This window comes from Ornithorhynchus anatinus, chromosome 17 (assembly GCF_004115215.2).
Source record: "Ornithorhynchus anatinus isolate Pmale09 chromosome 17, mOrnAna1.pri.v4, whole genome shotgun sequence".
In the NCBI taxonomy this organism is placed as follows: Eukaryota; Metazoa; Chordata; class Mammalia; order Monotremata; family Ornithorhynchidae; genus Ornithorhynchus; species Ornithorhynchus anatinus.
The window spans coordinates 9,122,392-9,134,421 of NC_041744.1; the positions used below are offsets into that span (position 1 = coordinate 9,122,392).

Sequence of the window (12,030 nt, forward strand, 5' to 3'; positions counted from 1 at the left end):
CCCTCCTCCCCCCCCCCCCAGCCCACCCACCCACCCACCTCCCCCTCTGCTACGGTTGCACTACAGGTAGCTACTGTGTATTATGGACAAATGAGAAATGAATTCTTTTTCCTCTGTCCATCCTATTTTATTTCAAATAAGGAAAAGTGTATTGGATTTGGTGTAAATACATCCAGTGATGACATTTTTTCAATGTTTTTAAAGCTGTGTACAGTGCTACATGTGGTAGGGCGTTCTCTTCAAATTGTCTATTGTAGCAAAAATGTTTTTGTCGTAAATCTGTTTTGTCTCCTTTTTTTTGTTCTCTTGTCACCCCCACCCCCTCCCCCCACCTCACCCCCACGGCTAGTACCAATGTACATAGTAATTGTAATGTTTTAGACTTTACAAAAACTTTCCTGTATTCTGTATATAAAAAACCAAAAATACTTCAGCTCGTGTTTCCTGCCTGTCTGTCTGGGCCTCTTCGATCCTGCTGCCCTCTGGGAGCTTGCCGACCTTCTGACTCGGCTTAGAGCTGGCGGGAGGTGAGAGCCGAGGGCGGGAGGGGGACGGGAGGATGGGGTGAGGGGCTCCAGCGCCAGGTAGCAGGGTAGCCCTGCTGGAAACGGGTGGTGGGGGTTGTCTTGGGCCCTGGGATAGAGCCGGCTGAGGGTGGGGACCGTGCACGGAGACTGTCCGGTTTCTGCCCGGAGTGTGCTCACATCAGTGACGGTCACCCATCCTCTCGGCATCCTTGTCAGGTGGCGGTGGACAGGAATGAGTGCCTTGTACAGATAGGGAAACTGAGGCTGGGAGATGCCAGGAGACCCAACAGAGACCACAGCACAGTTCAGTTGGTCCTGAACTCTGAGACCCCTTGAATGTTCTCCCCCGAATCCCAGCCCCCCTGCACCTTTCCAGGGATTAGATTCTGCTTCCCAACAGTGTTCCTGGTGTTTTGTATGAAACGGTGGGGGTCTGAGGGGTCTCTGAGACCACGGCCGTTCGGGTGGTCCGGCCCCATCCCTCTGAGCCGCAGGGGCCAGAACCGTGGCCTGACTTGTGTTTCGTGACTTGGTCACTGGGTTTTCCGCTTGGCGGCTGGAGCCGGGCAGCTGGCTGCCTCCGTTAGCCCTTTTCCACAGCGGCCCCACCCCAGGGCCAGGAGGCTGAGGCTGAAACGCCACCCCCCCGGGGGCGCCTCTGGTCCGAAGGCCTCGGTGAACGCTGAGCATGCCGGGGTTTCTCGGGTGCAGGTGGGCCCCACGGCTGTGTAGATCAACTCCGCCTGCCCCCTGGGCCTACCCGCTGTCAAAGCCTACGAATAGTTAATATATTAAGAAGAGGCCTTAAGTCCGTCCTCGTCACCTTACTCTCCAGAGCTCCAGCCACAAGGGTGGTTTGCACTTCCTGTCTCTGTCTCCTCTCCAGGAAAGGGTCGTGCCCACGTGCTGAGAGAGGAAGGGGAGGAAAAGAAGCGAAAAGAACCTGGAAGATCCCCACACCTGAGTGAGTGGTCCCAGGTAAAGCGAAGGCTGGCAGGCAGTGTCGTCCACAGCCAGAAACCAAGGGGCCGTGAGGAGAAACAAGGTAGGTGTCTTAGACGTAGACGTGCAGGGGAAAGGGGTATGTGCAGGAGGCGGGAGAGGAAAAGATGTCTGAATAACCCTTCCCTTCCCGGGAACCACCATCCAAGCATGATGGGTTACTGGCTTTGGACTGGGATCCTCTCTAGGATAGGCAGCATAGGGCCTAGCTCTCATTCAGTCGTATTTATTGAGCGCTTACTGTGTGCAGAACACTGTACTAAGCGCTTGGTATGTGCAATTCGGCAACAGAGACCATCCCTGCCCAACAACGGGCTCACAGTCTAAACAGGGGAGACAGACAACAAAACAAGTAGACAGGCGTCAATACCAACAAAATAGAATCATAGATATATATACATTATTCATAAAATAGAGTAATGAATATATACAAATATACACGAGTGCTGTGGGGAGGGGAAGGGGGTAGAGCAGAGGGAGGGAGTCGGGGTGATGGGGAGGGGAGGGGAGTGGAGGGAAAGGGAGGGCTCAGTCTGGGAAGGCCTCCTGGAGGAGGTGAGCTCTCAGAAGGGCTTTGAAGAGGGGAAGAGAGTTTGGCTGATGTGAGGAGGGAGGGCATTCCAGGTCAGCGGGAGGACGGGGGTCCAGGGGTCGACGGCGGGACAGGCAAGAACGAGGAACCGTGAGGAGGTGAGCGGCACAGGAGCGGAGTGTATGGGCTGGGCTGGAGGAGGAGAGAAGGGAGGTGAGGTAGGAGGGGGCAAGAGAGCTTTGAAGCCAAGAGCTTACTGGCTCTTGAGCACAGACTCTGTGCTGACCATTGTGTTAAGTACTAGGGTGAATACCAAATAACTATTCAAACCCCACAAGGATACACAATGTGTAGGTGTGGGAGGACAGACACCCAATAAAGGGAAATAAACTGGACAACCTGTTAGAGGTGGTAAGATAGGTGTACTTACTAAGGGTACAGACGGGTAGATAAACAGTTAAATAGGCCTTGGTTCCAAACTGCTGTCGTTTTTTATGTTTTGTTTTTCACATAGTATTTGTTAAGCACTTACTACATGCCAAGTATTGTACTAAGCTCTGGGGTAGATAGAAGTTAATCAGGTTGGACACAGTCCCTGTCTCACATGGGACTCACAGTCTTAAACCTCATTTTCAAGGATGAGGTCACTGAGGCACAGAGAAGGTAAGTGATTCGCCCAAGGTCACCCAACAGAGAAGGGGCAGAGTCAGGATTTGAATCCAGGTCCTTCTGACTCCCAGGCCTGGACTCTATCCACTACGCCACGCTGCTTCCCCACTCAATAATGAGGGGATTTATGAAGTTCTTACTATCAGCCGAGCTCTGGGGAAGATAGAAGGTCATCAGTCTGCTGCGGTCCTTGTCCCACAAGGAGCTCAAAATCTAAGAAGGGCAGAGCAAGCATTATGTTCCCATTTTACAGATGAGGAAACCGAGGCCCTTAGAAGTTGTGACCTGCCCGAGGTCCCTCAACAGGCAAGTGGCAGAGCTGGGAACTTGAATCCAGGTCTCCTGACCTGCCCCGTCCTGTGCTCTTTCCACCAAACCCCTGCTGCCTGCCTCTCTAGCTTGTCAAAAGGCCCTGGGCTCCCTTGATGATGATGATGGTGGTGGTGGTGGTATTGGTTAAGCGCTTAATATGTGTCAAGCACTTAAATGTGTCAATCACTGTTCTAAGCACTTGAGTGCAGAGGGGTCTGAGCTTCCGTGACAGGAGGTTGAGGGCGGAGCCTGCTTGGTTGACCCTGCAGCAGGATGCTGGTGTCCAGGCAGTTGGCCTTGGGCCAGCTGCAGATAACAATAATAATATTGGTATTTGTTAAGCGCTTACTATGTGCAGAGCACTGTTCTAAGTGCTGGGGTAGATACAGGGTCATCAAGTTGTCCCACATGAGGCTCCCCGATTTCATCCCCATTTTACAGATGAGGGAACTGAGGCATAGAGAAGCAAAGTGACTTGCCCACAGTCACACAGCTGAGAGATCTGGGATTCGAACCCAAGACCTATGGCTCCCAAGCCCGGGCTCTTTTCACTGAGCCACACTGCTAAAGCCTCTTGCCCAAGGGGGCAGCTCAGGTTGCCAAAGAGGTTGTGGCTTTTGCCCAGGATGTTGGATGTCGTAGCAGTTCCTTCCCGGGGTGCCAGGGCTGAGCAAAAACGGCACTCCCCGTGGGCTGCTGGGGCCCCCGCTGGGCGCTGCCCAGCCAGAAATCGCCTTATGACCAGGGGAGCGGTTCTGGTGGGCACCACCGACTCCCACTGTGACCTTCCCTCGTCGCCCCGACTCAGTGCCCTCCGCCGCAACCCATTCTATCCAGGAAAGGGGGACGCCTCTTGCTTTGGTTCTGAGACCACCCCACCTCTACCTGGGGGGCCAGGAGGTGGTCCCTGTGGCCAGCAGAAGGTCTTAATGGAGACCACAGGCCTGAGAGCCTCGAGACCTGGGTTCTGCTCCCAGCTCCACCCCCCGGCCTGATAGGTGACCTTGGGCCGGTCACTTCTCCGGGGAGGGAGCCGGGACCAACTAGAGCTTGTCAGACATGCAGGCGTATATGCCCGGGGGGCGTATGCAGGGAGAAGAGGGAGAGTGGAGCCTAGGAGTGCTCTGCGTGGCTGAAGGGAGAATTGATTTGGCAGAGGCAGTCAGTTGTATTTACTGAGCACTTACTGTATGCAGAGCACTGTACTAAGCGTTTGGGAGCGTACAGTATAACCATACAACAGACATATTCCCTGCCCACAGTGAGCTTACATGCTAGAGGAGGAAGCAGACATTAAATAAATTACAGATACATGCATAAGTGCTGTGGGGCAGGGAGATGAATAAAGGGAGCAAGTCAAGGCAAAGCAGGAGTGGGAGGAGAGGAAAAGAGGAGTGGTATGGCTGACGGGGCAGAAGAGAAGAATCAGGCGAGACACCTGGTGTGGTTTTGCCTAGCCATCCCGGGAGCAGATTTACCAATCTTCTACCCCCAGGCCACTCCAGATGCCCCAGATATGTCATCTCCCTAACAACCCACGTTTTTGCCATCTGTTTGCTGTGTGACCTTGGGCCAGTCTCTTACAGTACAGTGCTCTGCCCATAGTAAGCGCTCAATAAATACTATTGGATGAATGAATGAATTTCTCTCTGCCTCAGTTACCTCATCTGTAAAATGTGGATTGAGACTGTGAGCCCTGTGTGGAACATAGACTGGATCCAACCCGATTAGCTTGTATCTACCCCAGCATGTAGTACAATGCCTGGCACATAGTAAGTGCTTAACAAATACCATTTAAAATGCAAAAAACAAAATCCAGCCGTGTTCCTCAGAGATGGCATCCCCCAGCAGCCTCACCTGCCTCCTTTGATCCCGACGTCTGACTTCCTGTGAGAGCAGAGCAACTAGTTTGGACAAAAGAAGCTTGGGCTGGGGAATGCCGCCTCTCTTAACAGCAAGTGCCAACAAGGTGGCCACTGAGGGCACTCAAGAACACCAGACCCAGAGACGCACGTGATGCCACGCGATACCCAGGGGCAGGCGGCCCAACTGGATTAGGTCATACGTGCCGTGGTGTGGAATGTGCTTAGCTCACAAGGCAGCCCGGCCTCGTGGAAAAAGCACAGGCCCGGGGCTCCAGAGCTGTGGGTTCTAGTGTCGACCCCACCCCTGGCAGTCTGTGGAAACTTGGGTAAATCATTTAACCATTCTGAGCCTCCTGTTCCTCGTCTGTAGAATGGGGATAAGAGAACTGCTCTCCTTCGTTCTTAGACTGTGATCCTACAGTGCTTGGCCCATAGTAAATAACATTATTAACCAAGAGGGTTGGGAGATCACTCACACACACACTCTCTCTTTTTCTTTCTTTCTTTCAGACCCATTGGATTCCCTTCCCAGGGCCCTGCTTATGTGGGTACCGCTTCTGAGCTGCAGAACTCAGCAGTGGCAGCCGAGTGGAGGAAGGGCCGAGCGTTTGGAAAAACATATATATACTGGACAAGGGACAGGTCAACTGAAAAGTAGGCCAGTGTTTAGTGTCGTGTCCAGTGTCGAACTAGATGACTGGCTGCCCTGGCAGCAGTACGGGCTGGTGGTAAAATTCGCTGCTCCTTTGCCTTACCCTCTAAGCAAACTTGCCAGTGGTTGAAACAGTGTGAGCTGAGGTCGGGTGGGGTGGGGAGGGCAGTAGGGGAAGCAGGGAGTGGTTGGATAAAGGATTGGAGAGTGGTTGCCAGGACTGACTGTGGTGGGCGAGGGAGTTATGTGGAAGAGGCTGGGGGAGTCCCATGGGGGGGTCAGGAGGGAGATGGCAGAGGGAGACGAGACGGGGAGCTTTCTCCCCATGCCTTGGGTCACTAGCATGGAAACACGTGGGAGGTAAGGTGGGGAGGCTGGCTGGCTCCCTCACCCCCAAAAGGTTCCCCCTCTATGGAGTAAGCTCAATCAATCAGTGGTGTTAATTGAGAGCTTACTGGGTGCAGAGCACTGTACTGAGCGCTTGGGAGAATACAAGTAGCAGCCATTCCCTGGCCATAAGTTTACAGGCTTGAGCATGAGGGCAGGGGATGTGTCTACCCACTCTTATAATAATAATAATGTTGGTATTTTTTAAGGGCTTACTGTGTGCGCTGTTCTAAGCGCTTGGGAGAGTACAAGTGGCAGCCATTCCCTGTCCACAAATTTACAGGCTAGAGCACGAAGGCGGGGGATGTGTCTACCCACTCTTGTAATAATAATAATAATGTTGGTATTTGTTAACCACTTACTATGTGCACTGTTCTAAGCGCTGGGGTAGATCCAGGGTATTCAGGTTGTCCTACGTGGGACTCCCAGTCTTAATCCCCATTTTCCAGATGAGGACACTGAGGCACCGAGAAGTATAGTGACACAAAGTCACCCATCTGCCGGGTGGCGGAGCGGGGATTAGAACCCATGCCCTCTGACTCCTAAGCCCTTGCTCTTTCCACTGAGCCACGTGTACCCTCCCGAGCGCTTAGCACAGTGCTCGGCGCGCACTCAATAAACACGATCGATTGAATGATTGGTGGCCGGAGGTAATTCTGCTCCCCCTGACCCCCGGCCGGGGCCTGGATGAGCTGGGAAGGGGTCGGGGTGGTGGGGACGGGCGGGGGTCGCGTCGGCCTGTCCGGTTGGAGCTTCTTGGAGGTCGTTGCAGGGTGAGGCCTGGGTCCTCTGGGGACGGGTTGGGGGGCGCATGGGGGTCTCCGTGGGGACGGAGGGGGTGGCGGAGGGCTTCGCGGAGGGTGCGGCCGGCGTGCAGTGGCCGGGGACGGCCTGCGGGGGGCGCTGAGTTCCGAGCCAACGAGGACCGGGGCGGGACAAGGCGGGACAGGCCAGGACAGGCCCGCCCCCGCAGGCCCCGCACAATCCCGCACACCCCGACCTCCTCCTCCTCCTCCTCCTGCACGCCGGGGCCTCCCGCCTCCAACGCCTGCGGCCCGATCTCCTCGGACCGACCAAGTTTGAGCCCCGAGGTTCGCCATAGCGCGGGGGGGAGGAGGAGGAGGCGGAGGAGGAAAAGAAGGAGGAGCTGCTGCTGCTGCTGCTGCGCGGGAATCTGGAGCTGCCGGGCGGGGGTCAGGGGTCAGGGGTGGCGGTGGGGCATGGCTCCCCTGATGCTGCTGGCGACGGGCCTCCTCCTCGGCGCCTACGTCCTCCTCTACTACAATTTCATCCAAGCCGCCAGGTGCACCAGCCCCACCCTCCTCGGCGGCAGGACCGCCCTCGTCACAGGTCAGCCCACCACCCCCCCGGACCCTGCCACCTGCCCCCCACCCCGCTGTCACCCCCCTGGCAGGATTCGGGACCCCGAGACCGGGCACTAGTGCAAGTGTCTTGCAGGAAGCAATGCGGGCATCGGGAAGATGATCGCGCTGGCGCTGGCCCGGAGGGGGGCACGTGTCATCCTGGCCTGTCGCAGCAAGGAGCGGGCCGAGGCCGCCGTGTACGACATCCGCAAGGTGTGCCAAGTCTGCCTGGCACCTGCCCGGGCTCCCCCCGCACCCCACCACCATCTCCTTCAGTTCATTCGCGTTTTTCGAGCGCTTCCTGTGTGCAGAGCACTGTACTAAGCGCCTGGGAGCGTGCAATAAACCGACACACTCCCTGCCCACATCGAGCCCACGGTCTAGAGGGGAAGACGGACATTAATCTCAATAAATAAATTACAGATAGGAGCAGAAGTGGTGTGGGGCCCGGGAGGGGAGATGAATAAAGGGAGCAAGTCAGGGCGATGCGTAAGGGAGGGGGAGGAGAGAAAAGAAAGGCTTAGTCAGGGAAGGCCTCTTGGAGGAGTTGTGCCCTCAATAAGGCTTTGAAGTGGGGGAGAGTATCTGTCTGTTGGATTTGAGGAGGGAAGGCGTTCCAGGCCAGAAGCGGGATGTGGGCGAGAGTTTGGCGGCGAGACAGACGAGATGGAGCCACAGTGAGAAGGGTAGGATTAGAGGAGTGAAGTGTGCGCGCCGCCGGCTTGTAGTAGGAGAGTAGTGAGGTGAGATAGGAGGGGGCTGGGTGATTGAAAAACCGAGGGTAAGGAATTTCTGTTCGATGTGGAGGTGGATGGGCAACTACCGGCGGTGCTCGAGGAGGGGGGATGACCCATCTTGAACGTTTTTGTTCAAAAAATAATCCAGGAAGCAGAGTGAAGTAGGGACTGGAGAGGAGAGAGACAGGAGACTGTGGAGGTCACCAAGGCGGGAAAGGATAGAGGTTTGGATTAACTTGGTAGCAGTTTGGAGGGAGAGGAGAGGGCAGATTTTAGCAATGTTGTGAAGGTGGAACTGACAGGATTTAGCAGTGGATTGACTTTGTGGGTTGATAGAGAGGAGTCAAGGATGTTAATAATCAATATAATTATCATTATTATCATTATGGTATATGTTAAGCACTTACTATGTGCCAGGCACTGTTCAAAGCCCTGGGGTGGATACAAGCAAATCGGGTTGGACACAGTCCCATTGCCCATTTTACAGATGAGGTAACTGGGTACAGAGAAGTGAAGTGATTTGCCCAAGGCCACACAGCAGACAAGTGGCGGTTCTGGGATTAGAATCCATGACCTTCTGACTCTCAGGTCCGTGCTCTAACCTCTAGGCCATCCTTCTGATTATGTGGGTTGAATGAGAGGAGTCACGGGTAACGCCGAGGTTACGGACTGGTGGGACAGGAAGAATAATGGTGCCATCTATAGTGATGGGAAAGTCAGGGGACGGACAGGGTTTGGAAGGGAAGATAAGGAGATCTGTTTTAGACGTGTTAAAGTTGAGGTGACGGGAGGACATCCAAATAGAGATGTCTTGAAGGCAGGAGGAAATGCGGGACTGTAGAGAGGGAGAGAGCTGAGGGCTAGAGATCTAGATTTGGGTATCATCCACATAGGGGTGGTAGTTGAAGCCAGGGGAGTGGGTGTAGATGGAGAATAGAAGGGGACCCCAGAACTGAACCTTGAGGGACACCCACAGTTAGTGGGTGAGAGGCGGAGGAGGGGGCCGCAAAGGAGACTGAGAATGAGCGGCCAGAGAGATAGGAGGAGAACCAGGAGAGGACAGTGTCGGTGAAGCCAAGGTTGAATAACATTTCCAGGAGAAGGGGATGGTCGACAGTGTCAAAGGCAGCTGAGAGGCTGTGGAGGATTAGGAGGGAGTAGAGGCCGTTGGATTTGGCAAGAAGGAGATCATTTGTGACCTTTGAGAGGGTGGTCTCTGTGGAGCGAAGGGGATGTAAGCCTGATTGGAGGGGATCGAGAAGAGAATTGGAGAGGAACTTGAAACAGTGGGTGTAGACAAGGAATTGCTCAAGCAGTTTGCAGAGGAATGAGAGGAGGAAGATGGGGCTGTACCTGGAGGAAGCCATGGGGACAAGGGAAGGTTTTTTTTAGGATAGGGGAGACATGGGAATATTTGAAAGCAGTGGGGAAGAAGCCATTAGAGAATGAACAGTTGAAGATGGCTGTCGGGGAAGGAAAAAGGGAGGAGGCAAGTGTTTTGATAAGGTGCAGAGGAATGGGGTCAGATGCGTAGGTGGAGGGGCGTCGATTTTGAGAGAAAGCGGGAGATCTCCTCTAGAGATAGTACTGGGAAAGATGGGAGAGTTGAAAAAGGGGCAGGAGGGGAGAGGGATTAGGGAGGGGCAGGGGAGACTTTAGGGACATCACATCTAATAGTATCAATTTTCTTAATCAAGTAGGTGGCCAGGTCAAGGGGGCAAGGGAAGGGGGAAGTTGGGGAACGGGGGGTTTGAGGAGGGAGTTAAATGTCTAGAACAACTGGTGAAGGCAATGGGCATGGGTGTCAATAAGGGTAGAGAGATAATTTTGCTGGGCAGAGGAGAGGGCAGAGTTAAAGCACAAAAGGATAAACTTGTAGTGGACCAAGTCGGCCTGAAACCTAGATTTCCGCCAGCAGCGCCCCGTGGCTCATGTGCAAAGTGAAGGCGGCAGACTGTGGAAGTGATTTAGGGCTGTGAATTAGTGGTATGAAATCGACAGAGGGATAGGGGAACAAGTGAATTGAGATCAGTAGAGAGAGTGGTGTTGAGAGAATCAATTTGGTTATCAAGGGAAGGTAGTTTTGGGTACGGAGGTGAAATAAAGCACGATGAGTTGGAAAAATTGCAAGGGGTCAAAAAAATCAGAGGTCTGTCAGAGAACAGATTTACCGGGTGGAGGTTATGGTCCAGTGGAGAGATTTCAGAGTTGGTGACAGTAGAAATAGGGCTGACTGGAAGTGGGGCAGATTGAAAGGTCCTCTTGGGGTCGATGAAGTTGTAGTTGAAATAAAAAGACAGCAACCCATGTTACCCTGAGGAGATGGTTGAAGTTTCCTTGGGTCCTTGAGAGTGAAGAGGCCAGCGTTTAGGAGAAAACAGGGGCTGGACCTCCTCATCCTCCTCTTCCATCCCTGCCCTGCCTCCTCAAGGGTGGAGGGAGGCAACACACCTGGGAGGTAATATGGGGAAAAGTGACCCGGGGGCAACCGCTGGTGGCCGTGCCCCCAGGAGACGGGGAACCAGGAGGTGATCTTCATGAGGCTGGACCTGGCCGACCTGCAGTCAGTGCGCGCCTTTGCCGGGGCCTTTCTCAACTCGGAGCCGCGGCTCGACATCCTCGTCCATAACGCCGGTGAGCCGAGCCCTCCCTCGGGGTCAGGCCCACCGGGCTCGGGGCTCCCAGCCTGCAGCCCAGAACCCTGAGGGCCCAGGGAGGAAGGGGACAGACCCAGGACCCCGAAATTCTGGGGCCCCCGCATGCTTTTGGACCGTGCCCGATGCCCACCACGAGCCCTCAGACCTCGGTCCACTCGCCCACCCCCGCCCTCCCTGTCCCCATTAGGGATCAGCTCCTCAGGAAAATCCAGGGAGAAGTTCAACCTGCTACTCCGGGTGAACCACGTCGGCGCCTTCCTGCTGAGCCAGCTGCTGCTAACGCGCCTGCAGGCCTGCGCCCCAAGCCGGGTGGTGGTGGTGGCCTCGGCCGCCTACCGCCGTGGCCGACTGGACTTTGCCCGCCTGGACCAGCCCGTGGCGGGCTGGAGGCGGGAGCTCCGGGCCTATGCCGACAGCAAGCTGGCCAACGTGCTGTATGTGCGAGAGCTGGCCACCCGCCTCGAGGGGACTGGGGTCACTTGCTACGCTGCCCACCCAGGTGAGGGACCTCATGCCCTGAGACCCCTGACCTTCGACCCCTGCCCCCACCTCCCCTCCAGCCTCCGCTCACTGGGCGGACACACCCCCTCCCCTTCCCGCCCCCCTCGGCCGGAATCCTTGCCCGCGGAGGCCGTCGTCCTGCCGGGCCCTCTCGCGGACCACCGGCCCAGTGGCCTCCAGCGCCTCCCCCTCCCGTCCTCTTCCCGCCCATTTGCCGCCTTCCCACGAGGCTCCTCCCCTGCAGGGCCCGTGAACTCGGAGCTGTACCTCCGCCACGTGCCCGGCTGGTTGCGCCTGCTGCTGATCCCGCTGGCCTGGCTGCTGCTGCGGGACCCCGCGGCGGGCGCCCAGACGCCGGTGCACTGTGCCGTGCAAGAGGGCATCGAGCCACTCAGCGGCCGCTACTTCTCCGACTGCTGCGTGGAGGAGGTTCGGCCCCACGGCCGCGACGACGCTGCCGCCCTTCGCCTGTGGGAGGCCAGTGAGAGGCTGGCGGGGCTGGCGGCCTAAAGGAGTCTAAGGACACTGGACCTGCCACCCTCCCCTTCCAGAGGCCCAAGTGGGGCGGGGGAGGGAGGAGAGGGAAAGGGACCGGGCAGGGAGGAGGGGAAGGGGGAGAGGAAAGGGTAGGGGTGAGGGAAGAGGAGAGGATATGGGAAAGGGAAGAAAGGGGATGGGAGGGGGAAGGGGTATGGGAGAGGGTGGAGGGGGAGACAGGAGGAATGAATGGACGGGAAAGAGAGGAGGGGAAGGGGGAAGAAAGGATAGGGAGGAGGGAAGAGGAGAGAATATGGAAAAGGGAAGAAAGGGGATGGGAGAGGGGGA

At 55.9% G+C, this 12,030-nt stretch overlaps 1 protein-coding gene and 1 long non-coding RNA gene across 3 annotated transcripts; both read left to right on the forward strand.

The window, feature by feature from the left end:
- Nucleotides 1-21: 21 nt before the first annotated feature.
- On the forward strand, nucleotides 22-6,049 carry LOC114817831. The gene is made up of 3 exons (XR_003765692.2): nucleotides 22-527; nucleotides 1,414-1,572; nucleotides 5,418-6,049. It is a non-coding gene; the product is annotated as an uncharacterized LOC114817831 (long non-coding RNA).
- An 855-nt stretch (nucleotides 6,050-6,904) lies between these two features.
- On the forward strand, nucleotides 6,905-11,799 carry DHRS13 (dehydrogenase/reductase 13). 2 transcript variants are annotated; one of them, XM_029082089.2, is made up of 5 exons: nucleotides 6,905-7,296; nucleotides 7,405-7,523; nucleotides 10,561-10,681; nucleotides 10,892-11,203; nucleotides 11,450-11,799. In XM_029082089.2, exons 1-5 carry the CDS (start codon nucleotides 7,167-7,169, stop codon nucleotides 11,713-11,715), a joined length of 948 nt encoding a protein of 315 aa, XP_028937922.1. In that variant the 5' UTR covers nucleotides 6,905-7,166; the 3' UTR covers nucleotides 11,716-11,799. The 2 variants fall into 2 exon arrangements, with proteins under 2 accessions (XP_028937922.1, XP_028937921.1); XM_029082088.2 differs by having other exon boundaries at nucleotides 6,907-7,296; nucleotides 10,558-10,681.
- The last annotated feature ends 231 nt before the right edge of the window (nucleotides 11,800-12,030 follow it).